This window comes from Necator americanus, chromosome II (assembly GCF_031761385.1).
Source record: "Necator americanus strain Aroian chromosome II, whole genome shotgun sequence".
NCBI lineage: Eukaryota > Metazoa > Nematoda > Chromadorea > Rhabditida > Ancylostomatidae > Necator > Necator americanus.
Genome location: NC_087372.1, coordinates 23,239,375 through 23,257,533, shown reverse-complemented (window position 1 = coordinate 23,257,533; position 18,159 = coordinate 23,239,375). Strand labels below are relative to the sequence as shown.

Sequence of the window (18,159 nt, the reverse complement as noted above, 5' to 3'; positions counted from 1 at the left end):
TCCAGTGAACTACGTGCAGTATTCAATATGACATCAACCCTGGCGACACGGCAAGGCCTTTTGACGCGCTCAGGAAACCGTCTGTCGGCAATCATACAGGAAGAGTCCGAAACCATCAATGCGTACGTCCATTCTTCAATGGAGGCAGCTGAAATTTCGGCACTTCGGAAACGGATACGCACAGCCAAAACTGCAATTGTCACCGAAGCAAAGAAGAAGAGAAGTTCAGCGAAGCAGTGGACAGATTGGACAACAAGACGCAGTCACTCCCAGAGATTATTGAAAGGATTGAAACAAATACTACAGCAGCACAAACTCTTCTGGACCACGCGAAGAGAGCGCTGACAAGGCTAATCCGACTTCAAGAGGAGCTTGAATTCGACCAGGAACAACGCTCGCTTAACAGGTGTGAAGTTCCGGAAATGAAACTCGCACCAATCCCAATTCCAAAATTCAGCGGAAAACTCTGGGAATGGGAGACCTTCTGGAAATCTTTCGACCACACTGTGAATTCCAGAAACAGTGACAACCTCTTCAAGTTCAACTACCTTCTTGACGCCCTCGAAGGAGGCGCAGAAGAATCTGTGAAGCATTTCGAGGTCTCGGGAAGCACCTACCAATTGGTGATTGAGCAGCTGAAGGAGAAATATGGCGACAAACAGGCCTTGATTGATCAATTTTTGAAGAATCTCCACGGAGCACGCGCAAGAACCGACAGTCTGAAAGACCAGGAACCACTTTGCGAGCAACTTCACTCTATAACTTCGCAACTGACACTCAAAGGGGAACACGTCGACAATGTTTTCCTGCAAATGGGGCTGCTTGCGAAGTTCTCGGTGGACGTTCAGGGGCATATCTTGCGGCAGAGAACGCAGTTGAAGAACGAGGGAAATTGGAGTACGGCAGCTTTGCTCTCAGCAGCAAAGCAGCATATCAAGACCGAGCTTAAGATCAACCGCCAAGTTGAACATAGCCTAGAAAGTGGAAAAATGGAGAAAACAAATGCTGGAAAGAAGGAATATTTCAGCAAAACAGAAGTAGTCCCACGTGTAGCACTTTGTTTCTACTGCCATAAAAGTGGGCATCCAGCGAAGGGCTGTGACGAAGTCACTTCTCGGGAGCAACGAGTACAAATGAAGAGAATGCAGAATTTCTGCCACAATTGTGGAGGAAAGGATCACTGGGCTACGAAGTGCAAAGGAACATGCAGAATCTGCATACAAGCCGGACACCACACGTCCATTTGCAAAGAACTCTTCAGCTCTCAGAAAGCCCGCAAAGCCTCCACTCCAAGAAGTACCACAGAAGCAGGGAACGAAGCCTCAACTACCCAAGGCCAAGACTTCGAAAATAAATACGGTCACTTCGAATGACGGTAGCAAAGGGAAAAGGAAAGCTTCAGACGCAGTTTTTCGCGTCAGCAACACAACGAAGGTTCTCATTCTGGCGGGACAAGCCAGAGTACTTAATCCGACAACAAAAGCGTTAGAACCAGTCTACGTGATTCTCGATACAGGAGCCGACCGATCGTTCATCAGTAGCAGTTTGGCTGAGCGCCTCCAGCTGAAAGACTTAGATTCCAGTCGTCTAAGCATCGGAACCTTCGGCGCTCAGAAGCCTTTCGAAAGGACTTGCGGCATCACGGTTCTCCACATGTGGGATGCTGAGAGAGTTCCACATACGTTCACAGTTACAAAAATCGATACCACTACAAAACCTTTAACAAGAAGCAGACTGAGTCAAGAGGACAAGCAGTTCCTGTTCGAAAACGATATTCATCTCTCCATCAACCATACTGTCGAGAAGATCCAGCCAGATATCCTTCTTGGTTGCGCCGATCTTTTCTCACTCCTCAAGGATGGACTAGGAGCTCAAACAACATTCCCATTGAAAGCAATCCCTTCGAGACTGGGATATCTCATATCTGGACGAAGCGGCGAAGAGTTAGTCAACTCGGAGAGTTCGGTAGAAGTGGCCCAAACAAAAGCTTTAAAGGACACAGATAATGATTTTGCGTAGACTTGGGAACAGTTCTGTCAATTTGAGAAGTCCGGAGTTAAGGAATTTTCGGGTCCAATAACGGAGGAACTGAAGCAGACAAACGCAGAAGCCTGGAAGGCTTTTGAAGAAACTATCGAAAAGAAAGAAGATGGATACTATGTGCGCCTTCCATGGAAGAAGGAAGCAAGCGGAATTCCGGACAATAAATCGATTGCATATCGTCGTCTGCAAGCAAATCTTTTTAAGTTTAGGAACGATCCCAATCTACTGCAGCAGTACGACGACACGATCAAGAGTCAACTCGAGCTGGGTATCATCGAAGAAATTGCTGAGGATTTAATAGTCGAGGAAGGAGAAGTTGTGCATTACCTAGCACATTAAGCCGTTGTCACGCCGCACAAAGAAACTACCAAGCTACGCGTTGTGTTCGATGCTTCAGCACATCTAAGCAATTCCCAACGACGCTGAACGACGTTCTCTATCAAGGACCAGTCATTCTTCCGAAGATGTGGGACATCTTGCTCCGGTTTACATTTGAAGATGTTGCAATCATCAGTGACGTCGAAAAAGCCTTTCTGCAAGTACGGCTGCATCCCAAAGACAGAAATGCAACAAGGTTCATGTGGGTACGAGACATACACCAACCACTCAGGAGAATCTAGTGTTCTTCCGGTTTACAAGAGTGACCTTTGGATTGAACTGCTCTCCCTTTCTGCTTGCCCGAACCATAGTGCATCACCTAAGAACGTATGTCGAGGACCAGCTTGCCAAGGAAATCGAAGACAACACATATGTGGACAATCTCATCGTAATTAAAAGATCATCAGGCGAAGGGTCGAAGGGTTTTACAACGATTCGAAAGTCGTTTTCAAGGAGCTCAATATGAACCTTCGCGAATTTCAATTCATTGACAAGCAGTTGAAGAAACGAATCACATCCGCCGACCTAGCTTTGAATGATAACCCGAAAGTCCTTGGAATACTATGGAACACTGAGAAAGATGAACTAGTGCTTTCGTGCAACTACCCTCCGAAAGCGAAAGTGACAAACAGGTCAGTCTCAGAACAAGTTGCTGCAATATACGACCCTCAAAGATGGCTCACACCTCTCATGCTGGCCGGTAAAAGATTCCTCCAATCGCTGTGGAAATTCGGCTACGCTTGGGATACGGAAATATCTGAGGAGCATCAGCAACAATGGAAAGATATCAACCAAGCAGTCAATGGCTTTCAGTGTGTGTTGCCGCGAGAGGTCGCTCAGATGGACACGCCAACAAAGCTTGTGCTGTTCTCAGACGCTAGCGGACAAGCCATGGCAACGTGTGCTTACCTTGCTTCTGCCCGGGGAAGCAATTTACTCGCTGGAAAATCCAAACTTCCACCCATCAAAGACATCGTGACGATTCCAAAATTAGAGCTCAACGCCGCTACAATGGCTACTCGAGTTGCACACTCAATCTTTCCGGCGATTCAATACCGCACAAGGATCTCAGAAGTAGTCATCCTGTCTGACTCACAAATTACTCTCAAATGGATCGCATCGCCTTGCCCTGCCGAAGAAAGAGCTGGAGTATTTGTTAAGAATCGTGTAATCGAGATACGAAAGATTGTGAAGGACATTCCAGTCACTGTTCACTTTGGATGTGTGAGTACCGCAATGAATCCAGCAGACTCAGCAACAAGAGGAGTCGATAAGGAAGACATGACTGACCATATGTGGTGGAAGGGACCAAAGTTTATCGTGGATCCAATAGAGCAATGGCCAAAGAAATGCAGTCTCTTCAAGATACCAGATGACGTGGAGGACGACAGCTGCGCGCTTCCAGTATCGTCGGCGAGAAGAACTCACATTATGGAACTACTGGACTGGAAGAGGCACAACGAAATGAATTCGGTCATTACCACAGTTGCATACGTCCTAAGATTCGTCAAACGACTTATGGGAAAAAGAGAATCACGACTCCAGTCCAGAGTTCTAGAAAACATTCCAGAACTACGTCACATGACAACGGATTCCTATATTACAGCGAAAAAAAGGCTCTACAAGTAGTTGTGCGCAATCACCAAGCAGTTCACTTAACAGAGGATCGTCAGAAAGCGCTTAAGCAACTAAAACTGCAGAAAGACGACTCTGGAATATTCCGTTGTCGAGGTAGCATGGACAACTCCAACCTGCCATACCAAGCTCGACAGCCGATCTTCATAGTTGCCAAGAGCGATCTAGCGAAAGCGATAGTGAGGGAATCACAGAGTCCAATACATTGCAGTACTGCGCATACCATGGCAAACATGAGGAAATACTACTGGATTCCCAAACTTCGACAGCTAGTGCAACAAGCCATCAGGAGATGAGTTCCGTGTCAGAAAATGAACAACCTTCCGTTCAAGTATCCGGAGATGAAGGACCTCCCTGATCGACGCGTACAAAGAGCACGGCCATTCGAGCACGTTGGCATCGACTATTTTGGTCCCCTCACGGTAAAAGAGCGCGATGAAACCTTCAAAGCCTATGGTATTATCATGACGTGTACAGTGACAAGACTTTTCCACCTGGAACTCGTGTCAGATATGACTACTGCTAACCTGCTAAACGCTCTACGACGGTTATTTGCTAGGAGAGGTGTCCCAACCTCGATCACTTCGGACAACAGGCCCTATTTTCTTCTAGGAGAGCAGATTCTCCAGGATGCTGTACTGCCGGTCATCAGCGACAAATCGTTTGCCAACGCCATGGCTACAAAGGGAATCACGTGGAAGACAATCACGCCGTATCCGTGGCAGGGAACTTTCTATGAGCGTTTGATCAAATCTGTTAAACATTCCCTTTACAAAAGTCATTCAAGGAAAAGTCCCAACGAAGTCAGAAATGGAAACCTTGCTGATTGAGATTGAAAGCAGTCTCAATACAAGACCGATGCCATATCAGGAACAGCATTGGGATGAAACTCCGATTTCGCGACCGATCGACTTCATACAACGTGACATGGTGATTACATTCCCTTTTGAAACATGAAGAATGAACAAAACAACTTTTGTAGCACCGGAAGTTAAGATGAAAACTATCTTCCGCCTGAGGAGAAAATTGCATTTCGAAACCGTTGCCAAGCGGAAGAGGCTCTCAAATCAAGTCACGAGTATACGGAGCGCCTCTGGAAAATATGGAGTCAACAATATCTTAGCAGTCTTCGAGAAACTCACAAACTCGAGATAAGCAGCAAACGAGGATCACGAACGAGCCCGACTTTAAATAAAGTGGTGCTCATCTCAGATCCAGTAATGCCTCGTAATTCCTGGAAAATTGGAATAATTCGTAAACTGAAGCAATCTCCAACGGGAGTGGTACGTGAAGCAGAGATTCAACTACCGAACGGACGCCTCGTTTGCTGACCTTTCAATCTTCTCGTGCCGATTGAATTGGACGACAACGAAAAAGCTGCCGACTGCGAAAGTGCTAAAAACGAAGAGGAAACAAGTGCTCACCCCACGGACGAAGCCCCCGAATTTATAAAAGAGACGTGCTACAATTTACGTCCACGGAAAAAGCTCGACTACAGTAATCTCCACCACGGTACCGCGAACATGCAATTAGTAAAGACGCTTCCTACAACACTATTGCTGCAGGCACTACTAGCGCTTTTCAGTGCATCAGTCGAAACAGTTTCGACTTTGTTGCCTTCCGTTCGAGCATTCGCACACCGCTCTTCAAAAGGAGTTGAACTCACATTGTTCAACGCCCAGTATGAGCTTTGCGCAGGAGAATACTGCATCGTTAAAGAGAAACCGCCGAAAAAGGAAACGATACAGCTACATCCAGAAATCACCTTGGAGGACTACTTCATTCAATGGGAAATCTCCGATGGTCACCAAGTGACAGTTGTTGAAGCCACCTGCCCTCAAGTACCGTTCTGCGAAAACGTTAAGTACTGGTTCTGTACAGCTAACGTGCTGAACCCAAAATGTTCACCTCGAGCAGCAATTATAACAATTGCGATCGGCTTCTACCTTACTACTACACTGATCTACGTTCTTTGCTACGTACCTGTAACGCTAGGCATACCATGTCGGATTCTCTGCAAAATTCTTGACGACTCCACCACATCGTCAGTGCCGGGAGCCCAGTGCCAGCAGTACGAAACACGCGCCAACGAGAGCAGATTGTACACGCGATACAACACCAAGGTCAACTCGCACATCGCTGGACCATCATCCTTCGCCACCAGATCAACTATGCCGGAGAGTATAGAGAATCTCCTCTCTATAATCAGTTTATTTCAAGATTGTGTTATTGTTATTGTTGAGTATGTATAAAGGTTTAATTGCCCAAGTTCAAGTTTGAGGTGTGGTCGGCACCGAGTGGCACAGAAGATTCTCAGACGGAAAGACCCGCGTGGCAATAGCTGTTGGTACACATTATACCACTGAACCATCTTTCGGCTTACTTCGAGAGTTGTACAATAACTTCACGACCGGAATTTCGCCATTCTACAAGAATATCATCATTGACGTGAAGGGGGGGGGTCACACAGGGTGATACAATCTCACCCAAAATATTCACAGCAACCCTCGGGACCGCAATACGAAAATTGGAATGGTACGACATGGGAGTGAAGGTTGATGGTCGGCAACTACACCATTTGTGCTTGCTGACGACATCGTACTGATAACACCTAGCATCAGCCAAGCGGAACGAACGCTGACCAAATTCGACGAAGCATGTGAATGCATCGGTCTTCAGCTGAATCTGCAAAAGACGATGTTCATGCGCAACGGATGGGTCTCGGACGCCCCATTCACGCTCAACGGAACGAACATATCCGAATTCACCAGCTACTTTTATCTGGGTCGGGAATTGAAAATGATGAACGATCTGACCCCCGAGCTGGGCAGGAGGAGACGAGCGGCTTGGGGAGCGTATAAGAGCATCGAGGATGTATGTATGTATGTATGTGTATGTATGTAGTGAAGAAGTCCAGAAATACCCGGCTCCGTGCTCACCTCTTCAACTCTACCGTACTTCCCGCTTTGACCTATGCTTCGGAAACCCGGACACTTCGCAAACAGGAAGAAAACGCGGTGAGCGTCATTGAACGCACAATTGAGAGAGTGATGATAAGAGTATCCCGTTTCACGCAAGTGAGGGACGGGATTCAAAGTTCTCTCCTACGTCAGCGATCGAAGATTAGAGACGCCGCCGCGTTTACCAAGGAAAGTAAAATAAAGTGGGCCGGACACGTGATGCGTTTTAACGACAACCGTTGGGCCAGAGCCGCGAGCGACTGGGTTCCCCGCGATATTAAGCGTACTACAGGAAGACCGCCGACCCGATGGTCAGATTTCCTCACGAAATCCTTCAAAGAAAATTATGATGCTCTTCGTGTCCCACGCGAAAGGAGGAATCACTGGGCTACTCTGGGATGCGATCGGGACAAATGGAAGAATTACCGACGTCCTCTGTAACTGTTTTAACTTGGTTCCGCAAGTTTATTTATTCGCGCTGATTGGCGATTATGGGTAGCTTTTTCTCTACTTTCTGAAGATACCACAAGAAAACGCACACTTGTGCCATCTTCAGAAAAAGGAAACACGAATGCTAATTGCTACTTATATTGTAGGCAACTGTTTACATGATCTGATGTGGAACGCTATCTTTATCAATACGATGTTGTCGTTCACTTCATTTTATGTGAAACATTTCATTCTTTGATAATTGTTTGGGGAAACAGGAGGGAAACCTATACTTTGAGTAATGATTCCAAGTCGTGTCTATATTACAGTGGTATCAAAGGAGTGCTCATAAGTGAAGTTAGAATGTTCTCCAAATGTAGAACTTCTGCGTTTACAAAGAAAACTATGAAATCTTCAGCCCAAATTCGCTTTAAGAAAAAGAAGAAAACGTTGCTAGAAAAACAATTCTAATTTTACAGAAAATGTCACTGTTATTAACTTTTTTCATTAATCAGTGATGGTGAGAGCGAACACCACAGAAAGTCCGAAGTCCGGCTTTAGCCAGACTGTCAGACTGTTGCGTATATATTATATTTATATTTTTTGTATATATTTTTATTTTATAATATGATGCCGCGTATACAAGTCTGTTTGTTACCTGCTCGTGGTGGTCCCGCTGTAACTAAACGCAATCATGCGTTCGAGTGTACGCATTGGGAACGTACGAGCTATATAACCTGCACTGTTACAAGGCAAAAGATTCCTCATATATTGCAAAAAGGTGCTGTCATCCAGCACATCGCCAAAGCCCACAACATGAAAGGTCAACTACCTGAAGGGAGCATGGAATCTTTGGCAACAATCATTCGTTTCGTAACGCTGAATTGCCGAACATTGTAGAGTGAACTCCAACGAACCGCCCTATCTAGGCTTTTGCGATATCTCTATGTGCCGTTTTCTACACTGCAGGAAACATGCATGAGAGATCGGCCCGTCATCAGCATCGAAAATTACATCATATGTTGTGGAGGTGCTGATAAGAAGAAAGTAGATAGCTGCGCGATGGATATAAAGAACTATACAACAGACTGGTGGAGGAATTTGGCTCATCGTCGTCTACATGCGCCTTTCTACGACTGTGAGATCGCAGAGGACGTAAACTCTGGTTCGTAAGTGTCCACTCACCGACGGAAACCGATGAGGATAATGGTAAGGACGCCTTCTATGATGAACTAAATGCGTTGATGTCTGAAATACCTAGCCAACAGGTGGTCAGTACCGGAATCGACAATGCAAATGCGAAGATGGGGCTCGAACAACAATCCAATGTGCTAGAAAAATGGTATTACCCAGCGGAGCGCGCGTCGGACAACGGTGCCCGTCTGGTCGACTTGTGCGAACAGACGGGCCTCATCATCGCTTCCACGTTTAAGAGTAATCATCGACGCCATCAGCTCACGTGGAAGGGGTCAACCCTTCTAATGCCTGAAGAGCAGCGCAAGCGTAAGATGACTACTCTTAAACTTCAGCTCGACTACGTTCTGGCGAGGAACATTCCTCAGATATCGGAAAATCTAGAGCTGTTTGGGACGTTGCTTTCGATTGTGACCTCGGTCCAGTTCTCGGCATTAAGATACGGTTCCACAAGAGGAACCGAGGAGTACCCTTCACAAAAATCGATATGGCAGATCTGAAAGACGAGGAATGCAAAACGAAATTCCGCCAGCGTGTGTCTATTCATGATGAAGTGCGGAAACAGGATCCACGTAAAATTCTGTATGTGTCGCTCGCAGCACTGTCGATTTCAACCAGAAGCGTCTTAGAAAGAAATTGCGTCGTCAACTGCAACGAGTGGACGTCGAGAATGAAGGAGTACAAAAAGGCGTGGGAGGATAAGAACCTGCGGAAAGCATATACTTTATTTTAGAAAAAGTATAGCGGCAAGATGAAAAGATGTTCTCCGGTCCTCAACACTGCCAGTGGAAAGGCTGTCGGTGAAGCAACCTTTCCAATTTGGAGGGATCACTTCAAAACCTTGCTGAAGCGGCAAGCACCGTCAGCTCCTGAACTGGAGCACGTTCATAGGCCGTGTTCATATGCGGTTAACGAGGAATCACCGACCGAATTGGAGGTTCTCGTCTGTATCCAAAAGATGAAAAATCAAAAATGTGGTGGAGACGACGGGATTAGCGCAGAAATGCTGAAATATCATCCTCCATCTGAGATTCGTGAGATGACAAAGATTATCCGTTCAATATGGATAGACGAAAGATACCTGATTCGCGGGGACACGCTATCATAATTCTCCTCTCCAAGAATTTATCCGCCACGGACCCTAAAAATTATCGAGGAATCTCCTTGCTGCGTCTTATGTACAAAGTTGTGGAGAGGATTATCCTGGACCGACTTACTAACATCGCGAAGAAACAACACGCAACCAGCAAGCTGGCTTTCGTCCTGACCGATCTGCGCTTGACCAGGTGTTCATCGTCAGGAGAGTGATCGAAATCTGGGAGTGGTATTCGAAGACGGTGCAATTAGCCTTTTTGGACTTTCAAGCCGCTTTCGACTCTCCTCACCGAGGCCGTCTTCTCAACGCGCTCCGCGCCAATGGAGCACTAGGAAATTTCGTTCGCTTGCTTGATGACATGAATCAACGAACACTGCTGCAGTTGGAATACCAGCCGGATATACAACACCGTTTGAGAACTGGATAAAACAAGGGGCAGTGGCAGGACCCTTCCTGTTCAACTTCGCTATCGACGACATCATGCGAAGAACTGTCGATCAGTGTACTGCCGATATCATTCTAGCACCATCAGGACACCCCTTGATCGATCTCGAGTACGCTGACTATGTTGTTATATTCGCGGAAAGCAGTACGAAACTTCAACATGTTGTCAACCATGTATGGAAGAGCTGCAGTGTAGGGATTACGTCTACGCCCTGATAAATGTAAGCAGATGTGGATCTCTTCGAGACCTCGAACGGGAATCAGGGTGGACGGACAACCGATAGAACTCGTCGATGAGTTCTGTTACCTGGGCTGTATGCTGAAAAACAACGGCAGCTACGAGAGATGTGTCAGCAATGATGCGCCAAGGCCATTTCTGCATTTAACTCCTTAACGAAACGCCTGTGGTCGACCCCCATCATAAATGAAGTCAAGCTGTGAATCTACCTATCCGCAATTCGCCCTATCAAGATGTACAGATCGCAAACTTGGGCAGCACTGTCTACAGTGATGGAGAGGCTTGATTACGCGGAACGGAAGCTGCTTAGCTACAGGGCTACTTTTGGCCTAGGGTATGCTACAGTGAAGGTCTTTACGCAGAAGTCGATGTGATGTAGCGGCGGATGACACATGGAAGATACCAACATCTTGCACCGCCAACGCCCATCATCTGCAGATGTCATTTGTTTCACCAAGACTAAGATTTGACCAAAACGGACAAATAGTTGACTGCGAAGTTGTTTGCTGGCTTCATTTTTATTAGATTTGTTCCGTTATAGATCTGTTTTCTTTCTGCGGTATTTATCCTACAATGTCTTCATGAGTCAGCTGTAGTTCTCAGGAGCTGGTTTTAAGGCTTTTTTGGCAATAGATTTGCTCCTCAAGCTTTCTTAGAGCAGCACGATTTTTCTAAGACATGTAGTTCTTTATTTTTGTGGACTAGTGTCTCAGAAATCGCCCAGCATTCGCGGAAAACTTCACCTCCGTGAAATCTCGGCAGAGATCTTTATGGAAGTTTGTTTGGTCGGTAATGGAAGAGTCTGTTCAATCCTGTTCCAAATCTAATGAATATTGCAACACACAACATGGATAGTGAAGAATTCGGTTCACTCTCATTTTGGTTGTTATTTTGTTGTTTTTTTTTTTTGTAGGCCATCATCGTTCTGCATGTTTTGGTTTCAACCTCAACCGGATTATGGTCCCCATTACTCTTTGAACAACGAGTAATGTATCTGTCTTCTTACTGTCCTGCCCAGAACACATTTAGCTCCATCTAATCTATCAGCTAACATAAATATAAGGTCATTTGCCTCTACAATCACTGTTTCTGATTGTGATTCAGCCCCGGTTTGCTCCACTTCGAGCATTTTCGTCTTTCCTGTCCTGTATCCTCGCAGTTTTTGTGCTCATTCATTGACCAGACCTCCCGGAACTACTTGAGCGCGCGATTGCGGGCGCTCAATAACCATCAAGTGCAGACTCATGTGAGTGGCGCCGCCCGCACGGCTGTGAATTCTGTGGGCAGCCTTAATAGAACTTAGTTCCGGGTTCTTTTGAGTTCTCGAGAGCGAGATTTCCTACAATCAATTGATTCGAAGCCATTAATTTCACCTATGTGCTTTTTATAAATGGGCTTGCCCCTTCTCAAGGCTTCAAAGAAATCCCTTTGGCGCAAGACTAGTAGCTTGCTTTTGCAGATGCACCAAATTACTTAGGGCTAGTGCTGGTTTTAATACATTTTTTGACCAGAATAAAACGGTGATTCAGTGGAATATTCATTGGAAGCAAATAAATAGCGTGCAATGCAGGCAAGTTATTAAGTTGAATGAGCAGATCGTTCTCTGCCGCACTACTGGACGATACTGACTAAGAGTATAAAACATTAAAGGAGGAGTAAACATAAAAGCAGAGAGGACTATCTAAGACCTCCCTCCTTTATGATCATTGGGGTTGGTAACAGTATGGAAGGATTACAGATGTAAATTGAAATCTGATCAACATTTTCCAAATGTAGTACCGACGTCTTAAGCAAGAAAACTACCACGTCTTCCACCAATGCTTATACTTTTGTACTTTTTATACTTTTATACAAAAAAAATTGAAATTGTAAAGACTCATATAACTTCGTGGTAGAAATTACCACAAAGCGCCACAGAGCCCGCCACGCGCTTCAAATTTTTATTGGATACTGAAAGCGGCGAACAAGGCGACCACCACAAAAAGTCCTAATTCCGAGGTTGGTCGAATGTTAAGTACACAGAAGTTAAGAGCTGGTTAATGCACATTAATACATTACATTACTGTACATTAAAGGCGTCAACCCACGAATCTGAGGTGATACGGATTTCAGGTGGAGTATTCGTATATGGGATAGTAGATTATGGAGAGGGGGTGATTCCGTCCATTTCTTCCTAATTGCCGTAAAAAAACAGCCCGTAAGATGCGGCGCGTGCACAAGGCTGGCGCGCCCCTATCGAACTTGTAGAAAATAGCGCGTCGGAACGCCCGAAGTCGTATCTTCTGGAGCATTTTTTATGGCAATTAGAAAAAAATGGACGGAATCACCCCCTCTTCATAATCTACTATTAAATAATAAAATAATAAATATAAATAATATTAAAATGAATACTCCACCTGAAATCCGTACCATCTCACATTCCTGGGCTGGTGCCTTTAGATAGCTGTTCATACAAGATGAAGTACAGATCACGAAGGAATTTTGATATTTAACTGCTTTACCTTTCAGATGTAAGTTCTGAAAAAGTAGTTAAGTACTGCAACACCTTCAAGATCTTTGACCTTATTCTATATAAATCAGTCACTAGTTCTTTCAACCTTATTGCAATTCGAATTTTATAACTGATTTTGTTAGGAACGAAACACTTCTATAAACATAAGCTCATATAAATCAATCACAGCCACTGAAGTAAATAAATTCCTTCTCACCTCAGTAATAACAATACACTGCCGAGTGTGTTCAAGGCAGCAAACTTTCGAGTCGAGACGATTATCACAGGAATAAGAACAGCAGCCTATAAGCAACAAAAAAGCGTCATTGTTCTCATGGAGTGAGTGACACGATAATGTTCGAAAAGAGGTCCTAGAGATGTAGGTCGCCAGTCACTATATATAAAGAAACCTTACAACCATTACCACATTGCGGAGTCCGTCTTACAGAGACATACTGCCAAAGAATCACAGAATATAATTGAGTGTGATCAAGCCCTGCAGAAGTGATGCATCTTTTTGCAAGAAAGATGGAACATGTTAGAAATCGCACTTTTTTCTAGCTTCAAACGAAAGTGAAGAGTGGCACTCACTAATAATGACAGCTATAACTCATTTCGTGGAATGGTCCATTAAAGGGCATATACTTCAATTTCCACCAGATAAAGCAAATTATTAATTGTACCCCTTCAAACTTCAATTTGTTCAATCGGCCGCCAGTAACACTTCTATTCTTCCTGATCCCTATTTTTTCGCGTATGAAAGTTGGCCAGATCAAGCAGCACAATCCGCACCTATTTCCTTTCAGGAAAGTTAGTGATGAAATCTGGTCGTTGAGACAGCGATCTCCTTGTTTTGCACCTATGTCTCACAGAAGCAGCCGCCTATCATGATCATAATCACGATCATGCTATATAATAACGGGCTTATTTTGTCATATATGTCTGTTAGTTAGTGGATGTGTATATGTATGTGTGTAGCGAAATTCCGGAACGCGGTGAAACGTGAAAGCCATTAGATAGGTGTACTGGCGCCACAAAGCCATAAAATGAGGTGGGACGGGTCCTATAGCGTCGAATGGGTGCGCCGACGCCAATAACCGTTGTAAAGGAGTTCCACAGCTGTCACGGGGTCGGTATCAGAAAACGACGAAATGGGTAAGACGGGTCCCACCGCGCCGTAGTGCAATGGTATCGCGAAATGAATCCATGTGAATTTATCAAGAAGTAAATGAAACATTGTGAATCATTTTATGGCCGCGTACTACCCCTACTACTCAACTGCGTGTGTATCCCTACCGTACGTTTCCTTCATCAGGTAGCTAACATCCTTCGGAAATTAGAAACACGCATGCAAACGGCTGCTTTAATAGTAGCTAACAGCTTACATGATCTGACGTGGAACTTTATCTTCATCAGTGCAATGATGACGTTCATGCCATTTCACGATAGCACATTACTCTGCGCTAATTGTTGAGGAGAAAGAGGAAAAAACTCATGTTTCGAATTATGTTTCCAAATTTTTGCGGAATCGAAGGAATATCTTCAGGTATAAAATCAAGTTTAAATACTCTCTAAATGTAGAACTGACGAATTTAGGAAGAGGACCATGAAATCATCACTTCAATTCATAATTATTTCGTGAATGCTTAAATTTCAAAAACGAAAGAATGAAAGAAGTGTCGCTTAAAAAATACAAATTTATTTTTCCGCGATCAAGTTTGAATACAAGGAGACGAAGGAGAATGAGAAATCTAATGTCCGGCATTATCCCCTCCTTCAGAACTGGTATATAATAACGCGCTTGTGTATGTGTGTATGTGTGTATGTGTATGTGTGTGTATGTGTGTGTGGCGTTTGGCTGTCTGTGTGTCACAAAACTCCAAAAATGGGAATGGTGAGACGGGTCCAAAGGCGTCGGATGCATGATGCCAGATGCAGTAGCATTGCGGTGACTTTGTGTGCATGTAAGTAAATGGTAAGTGAGAATCGTTGCATATCCGTGGCTACTGCACGTGCTGCATTGCACCCTCATGACTCCTCCACGTGACTATTTCCTTTCGCGCTTTCCTCAGGCTGGTAACATGCCCTTTTCAGAAAGTAAAATGCCCATGCAAGCAGACGCTTAGATAGTAGCCCACAATTTATATGATTTGAGTGCGATGACGTCGTTCACATCATTTTACGTTAAAACATCATTCGGTGATAACTGTTGGGAAAAACACAAAAGCCGTACCTCGAGTAATGCTTTCAAATTGTGCCTTTATTATATTACTATCAAAAGGGTATTTGATGATGAAGTTTGAGCGTTCTCCAAATTTAGAACTGGGCGGTTCAAAAGAAATCTATGAAATCTTGCCCCTAATTTTATATAAAACAAGAAAGTATAGTTAGAAAGGCACCAGTCTGATTTCACAGCAAATGCCGCTACTATTAATTCTCATTGATCAGTGAAAAGCGAGCGAAGAGAACATCACAAAAAATCTGAAATCGCGCTGTAGCAAGACGTTCACTGGTTAATAATACTTTGGTATTTAGTCGATGAGGCAGTGCAATGCTACAAATCCTCGTTTCCATTTTGCATGGAAAGAGATACTACTTCCATCTTTTTCGATGGAGCGTTTACTCAACCGGTGTGGCTTTTTCGTGGAACAAAGGAGAATGCTTGCACTTCCCCAATGTCCACGTGCACATTTCAAACAGAACCGACAGGAGAAATTACCGCAAACTCGGTAACAAGAATACCATAGTTTACTATCTTTGTGCTCAAACCAAGAAAAAAAGAGTTCGGTAGTACAAAATATGTTTTTTATAATCACTTTCGTATGCACTAGAAGAGAGGAAAGACAAGAATCTAATGAGATTGCTAGGAAAATTGCGATCAGTAACGGCTACAGACCTATGCGGTTCGTGAGTAAAACAGCACAAGCCCAAAAGTTAATCTCGAAGAATCAGTAGCTATTGTAGAGCTCCTCCCTACAAACTTTAAAGGCATCACCCCACGAATCTGGAGTGGTGCGGGTTTCAGGTGGGTTATGCCTACGCAGGGTCGTAGATTACGGGAAGAAGGGTGATTCCGTCCATTTCTCCCTAATTGCCGTAAAAAAACAGCCCGAAGATGCGGCTTCGAGCGTTCCGGGGGCTATTTCTACAACGAGTTCGTACAGCGGCGCGTACACAACGCTGACGCACTCCTATCTATCTCTTTGTAGAAATAGCGGCCCGGAATGCTCGAAGCCGCATCTTCTGGCCCATTTTTTTACGGCAATTAGGGAGAAATGAACGGAATCACCCTTCTCTCCATAATCTACGACCCCGTACAGACATAACCCACCCGAAACCCGCTCACCTCAAATTCGTGGGGTGATGCCTTTAATCAAAGGGCACACGCAACCACCTATGTGGCCGTATTTGCGCTATACCGAAGTCCAGAATATGTCCAGAAAACCAGTAAAGTGATTATATGAGTTCGTGTGCTGTTTATCTGATTTCCTGTATGCAGTCCGGTGACGAATGCATAGGAGAAACTGCTAGACAACTATGTGTTCAAGTTAAAGAACACCTTAATGGGAAAAGGAAATTATGTGACTCACTGCATCAGCAGGGTTAGAGGTCATAACGAAGAAGATTTTGAAGTTAAAACCACGATATTGGTGCGCGAACTAAGAAATATGGTATGCTTAGCTCTTGAAACGTTTTGAATCCGCTCCAAAAGTCCAAAAATTAATTACAAAGGATCTGTATGACTCAGGCACTCACTTCTTATTTAAGGCTAATATTTGATTGTGGAAGTCACCTCACCACGGCTACCTGCCCGCAGCAGGAAAGTCGTCCAATTCTAAGGTACGATCTACACTTCTATTTGTAGCTTATGAGACCCAACAGTAGAACTGGTATTTTCTTTGTTCGGCGGAAAGGACGTTTGATCGGGCAAATAACGTTCAATTTCACCCGTTCGAGCTCTGAAGAAATCGAACCGCCGAAACGTTAGCCACGAATAAAGGATTATAACAACATCGTATCTGGGTCAATCTAAAAAACAAAGGGGCTAAACAAGTCTGACTGTTATCTGCTCGTTTTGGCCATGCTCTTAAGCTCGAACGAGACGAGCCGCTCTGTCCAGACTTCTGCGGTATCTGCACGTACCATTTGCTGCATCTCTCACAACACTGAATGAGAACCCCTAAACTACAGCTCCTCTACGCTTTGACGAGGAACATCCCCTTGTCGGATCCGAAAATCTAGAGCTTCGTTGGACGTTGCATTCGATTCTGACCACCGGCCAGCTCTTCACAGCTTTAAGTTGGGGTTCCAGAAAATAAGTCGAAAAGCTCAACCTCAACAGAAAATCGACATGACAGATCTGAAGGTCGAGGAATGCAGAGTTTTAGCCAACGAGTGTCAATAAAAAATGGAGTGTGGAGCAAGAAGAAGCTTTATGATGCCAAATCTCTCACCAGTTGTATTCGGGATGCTGCAAAGAAGACACTCCAGGTTTTGAGGCCAAGGAGAAAGCTCGCCTTTGCATCTGAGGGGACTAGATTCACATGCAATTCTGCATGTGTCGCCTGCACTACTAGCGATCTGAGTCGGAGAAGTGTCTGAGGAGAACGTTGTGTCATCAGCTGAAAATTGATCGCAAGATCGGATGGATGGATATCAAGAGCGAAAAGTTTGACAGAGCGTGGGAGGACAAAATGACGAGATGTCCGCCTGTTCTCAACACTGCAAACGGAGTCGCTTTCGGGAAGGCAACTTTACCCACCTGGAGGGAGCACTTCAACATCTTGCTGAATCGACAAGCGCAATTAGTCCGTAAACTCGAGCGTGTCCAACGACCAGCGTACACCGCGGTCAGCGAGGATACCGACTGAGTCGGACATTCTGGTCTGTATCCAAAAAATGAAGAATGGAAAATGTGGAGACGATGTACTTAGTGCAGAAATGTTCAAATCTATTCCTCCTTCTGAGATCCATGAGATGACGAATATCATTCGTTCAATACGAATTGACAAAAGAATACCAGATTCGTATAGACACACTGTCGCAATATCCCTCCACAAAAAGTAATCCGTCACGGATCCTAGGTAATATCGAGGAATCTCTTTGTTGCGTGTTATGAAGGTAAGGTTAAGGCTCTGGAGCAAAGTATCCTGGATCAACTTGTCAAACATGGCGAAGAAATAACGCACGACAAGCAAGCAGGCTTTTTACTTGGCCGATCTACGATTGACCAGGTTTTCAACGTAAGGAG

The 18,159-nt window shown here is 44.7% G+C and overlaps 8 protein-coding genes across 9 annotated transcripts in view; 7 read left to right on the top strand and 1 right to left on the bottom strand.

The window, feature by feature from the left end:
• Positions 1 to 27: 27 nt before the first annotated feature.
• Positions 28 to 2,382, top strand: RB195_019152 (uncharacterized protein; the record flags this gene model as incomplete). Its single annotated transcript, XM_064186882.1, has 4 exons — positions 28 to 122; positions 185 to 1,077; positions 1,211 to 1,965; positions 2,020 to 2,382. The coding sequence occupies 4 exons, from the start codon at positions 28 to 30 to the stop codon at positions 2,380 to 2,382; spliced, it is 2,106 nt and encodes a 701-aa protein (XP_064042763.1).
• A 501-nt stretch (positions 2,383 to 2,883) lies between these two features.
• Positions 2,884 to 4,050, top strand: RB195_019151 (uncharacterized protein; the record flags this gene model as incomplete). Its single annotated transcript, XM_064186881.1, has 1 exon — positions 2,884 to 4,050. One exon carries the CDS (start codon positions 2,884 to 2,886, stop codon positions 4,048 to 4,050), a length of 1,167 nt encoding a protein of 388 aa, XP_064042762.1.
• A 317-nt stretch (positions 4,051 to 4,367) lies between these two features.
• Positions 4,368 to 4,886, top strand: RB195_019150 (uncharacterized protein; the record flags this gene model as incomplete). Its single annotated transcript, XM_064186880.1, has 1 exon — positions 4,368 to 4,886. The coding sequence occupies one exon, from the start codon at positions 4,368 to 4,370 to the stop codon at positions 4,884 to 4,886; it is 519 nt and encodes a 172-aa protein (XP_064042761.1).
• Positions 4,887 to 5,579: 693 nt separating this feature from the next.
• Positions 5,580 to 6,308, top strand: RB195_019149 (uncharacterized protein; the record flags this gene model as incomplete). The annotated part of the gene is made up of 1 exon (XM_064186879.1): positions 5,580 to 6,308. The coding sequence occupies one exon, from the start codon at positions 5,580 to 5,582 to the stop codon at positions 6,306 to 6,308; it is 729 nt and encodes a 242-aa protein (XP_064042760.1).
• A 642-nt stretch (positions 6,309 to 6,950) lies between these two features.
• Positions 6,951 to 7,457, top strand: RB195_019148 (uncharacterized protein; the record flags this gene model as incomplete). The annotated part of the gene is made up of 1 exon (XM_064186878.1): positions 6,951 to 7,457. The coding sequence occupies one exon, from the start codon at positions 6,951 to 6,953 to the stop codon at positions 7,455 to 7,457; it is 507 nt and encodes a 168-aa protein (XP_064042759.1).
• A 1,232-nt stretch (positions 7,458 to 8,689) lies between these two features.
• On the top strand, positions 8,690 to 9,139 carry RB195_019147 (uncharacterized protein; the record flags this gene model as incomplete). The annotated part of the gene is made up of 1 exon (XM_064186877.1): positions 8,690 to 9,139. One exon carries the CDS (start codon positions 8,690 to 8,692, stop codon positions 9,137 to 9,139), a length of 450 nt encoding a protein of 149 aa, XP_064042758.1.
• Positions 9,140 to 9,390: 251 nt separating this feature from the next.
• Positions 9,391 to 9,747, top strand: RB195_019146 (uncharacterized protein; the record flags this gene model as incomplete). The annotated part of the gene is made up of 1 exon (XM_064186876.1): positions 9,391 to 9,747. The coding sequence occupies one exon, from the start codon at positions 9,391 to 9,393 to the stop codon at positions 9,745 to 9,747; it is 357 nt and encodes a 118-aa protein (XP_064042757.1).
• Positions 9,748 to 12,921: 3,174 nt separating this feature from the next.
• Positions 12,922 to 18,159, bottom strand: part of RB195_019145 (uncharacterized protein) — a gene marked incomplete at both ends in the record, with an annotated part of 15,822 nt that continues 10,584 nt past the window's right edge. Inside the window, 2 exons of one of the 2 annotated variants that reach the window (XM_064186874.1) lie at positions 12,922 to 12,934; positions 13,126 to 13,211. In XM_064186874.1, the coding sequence (XP_064042755.1) occupies positions 12,922 to 12,934; positions 13,126 to 13,211 (99 nt within the window). Of the gene's footprint in view, positions 12,935 to 13,121; positions 13,212 to 18,159 lie in introns of those variants that run through there. The other variant, XM_064186875.1, reaches the window with a different exon arrangement.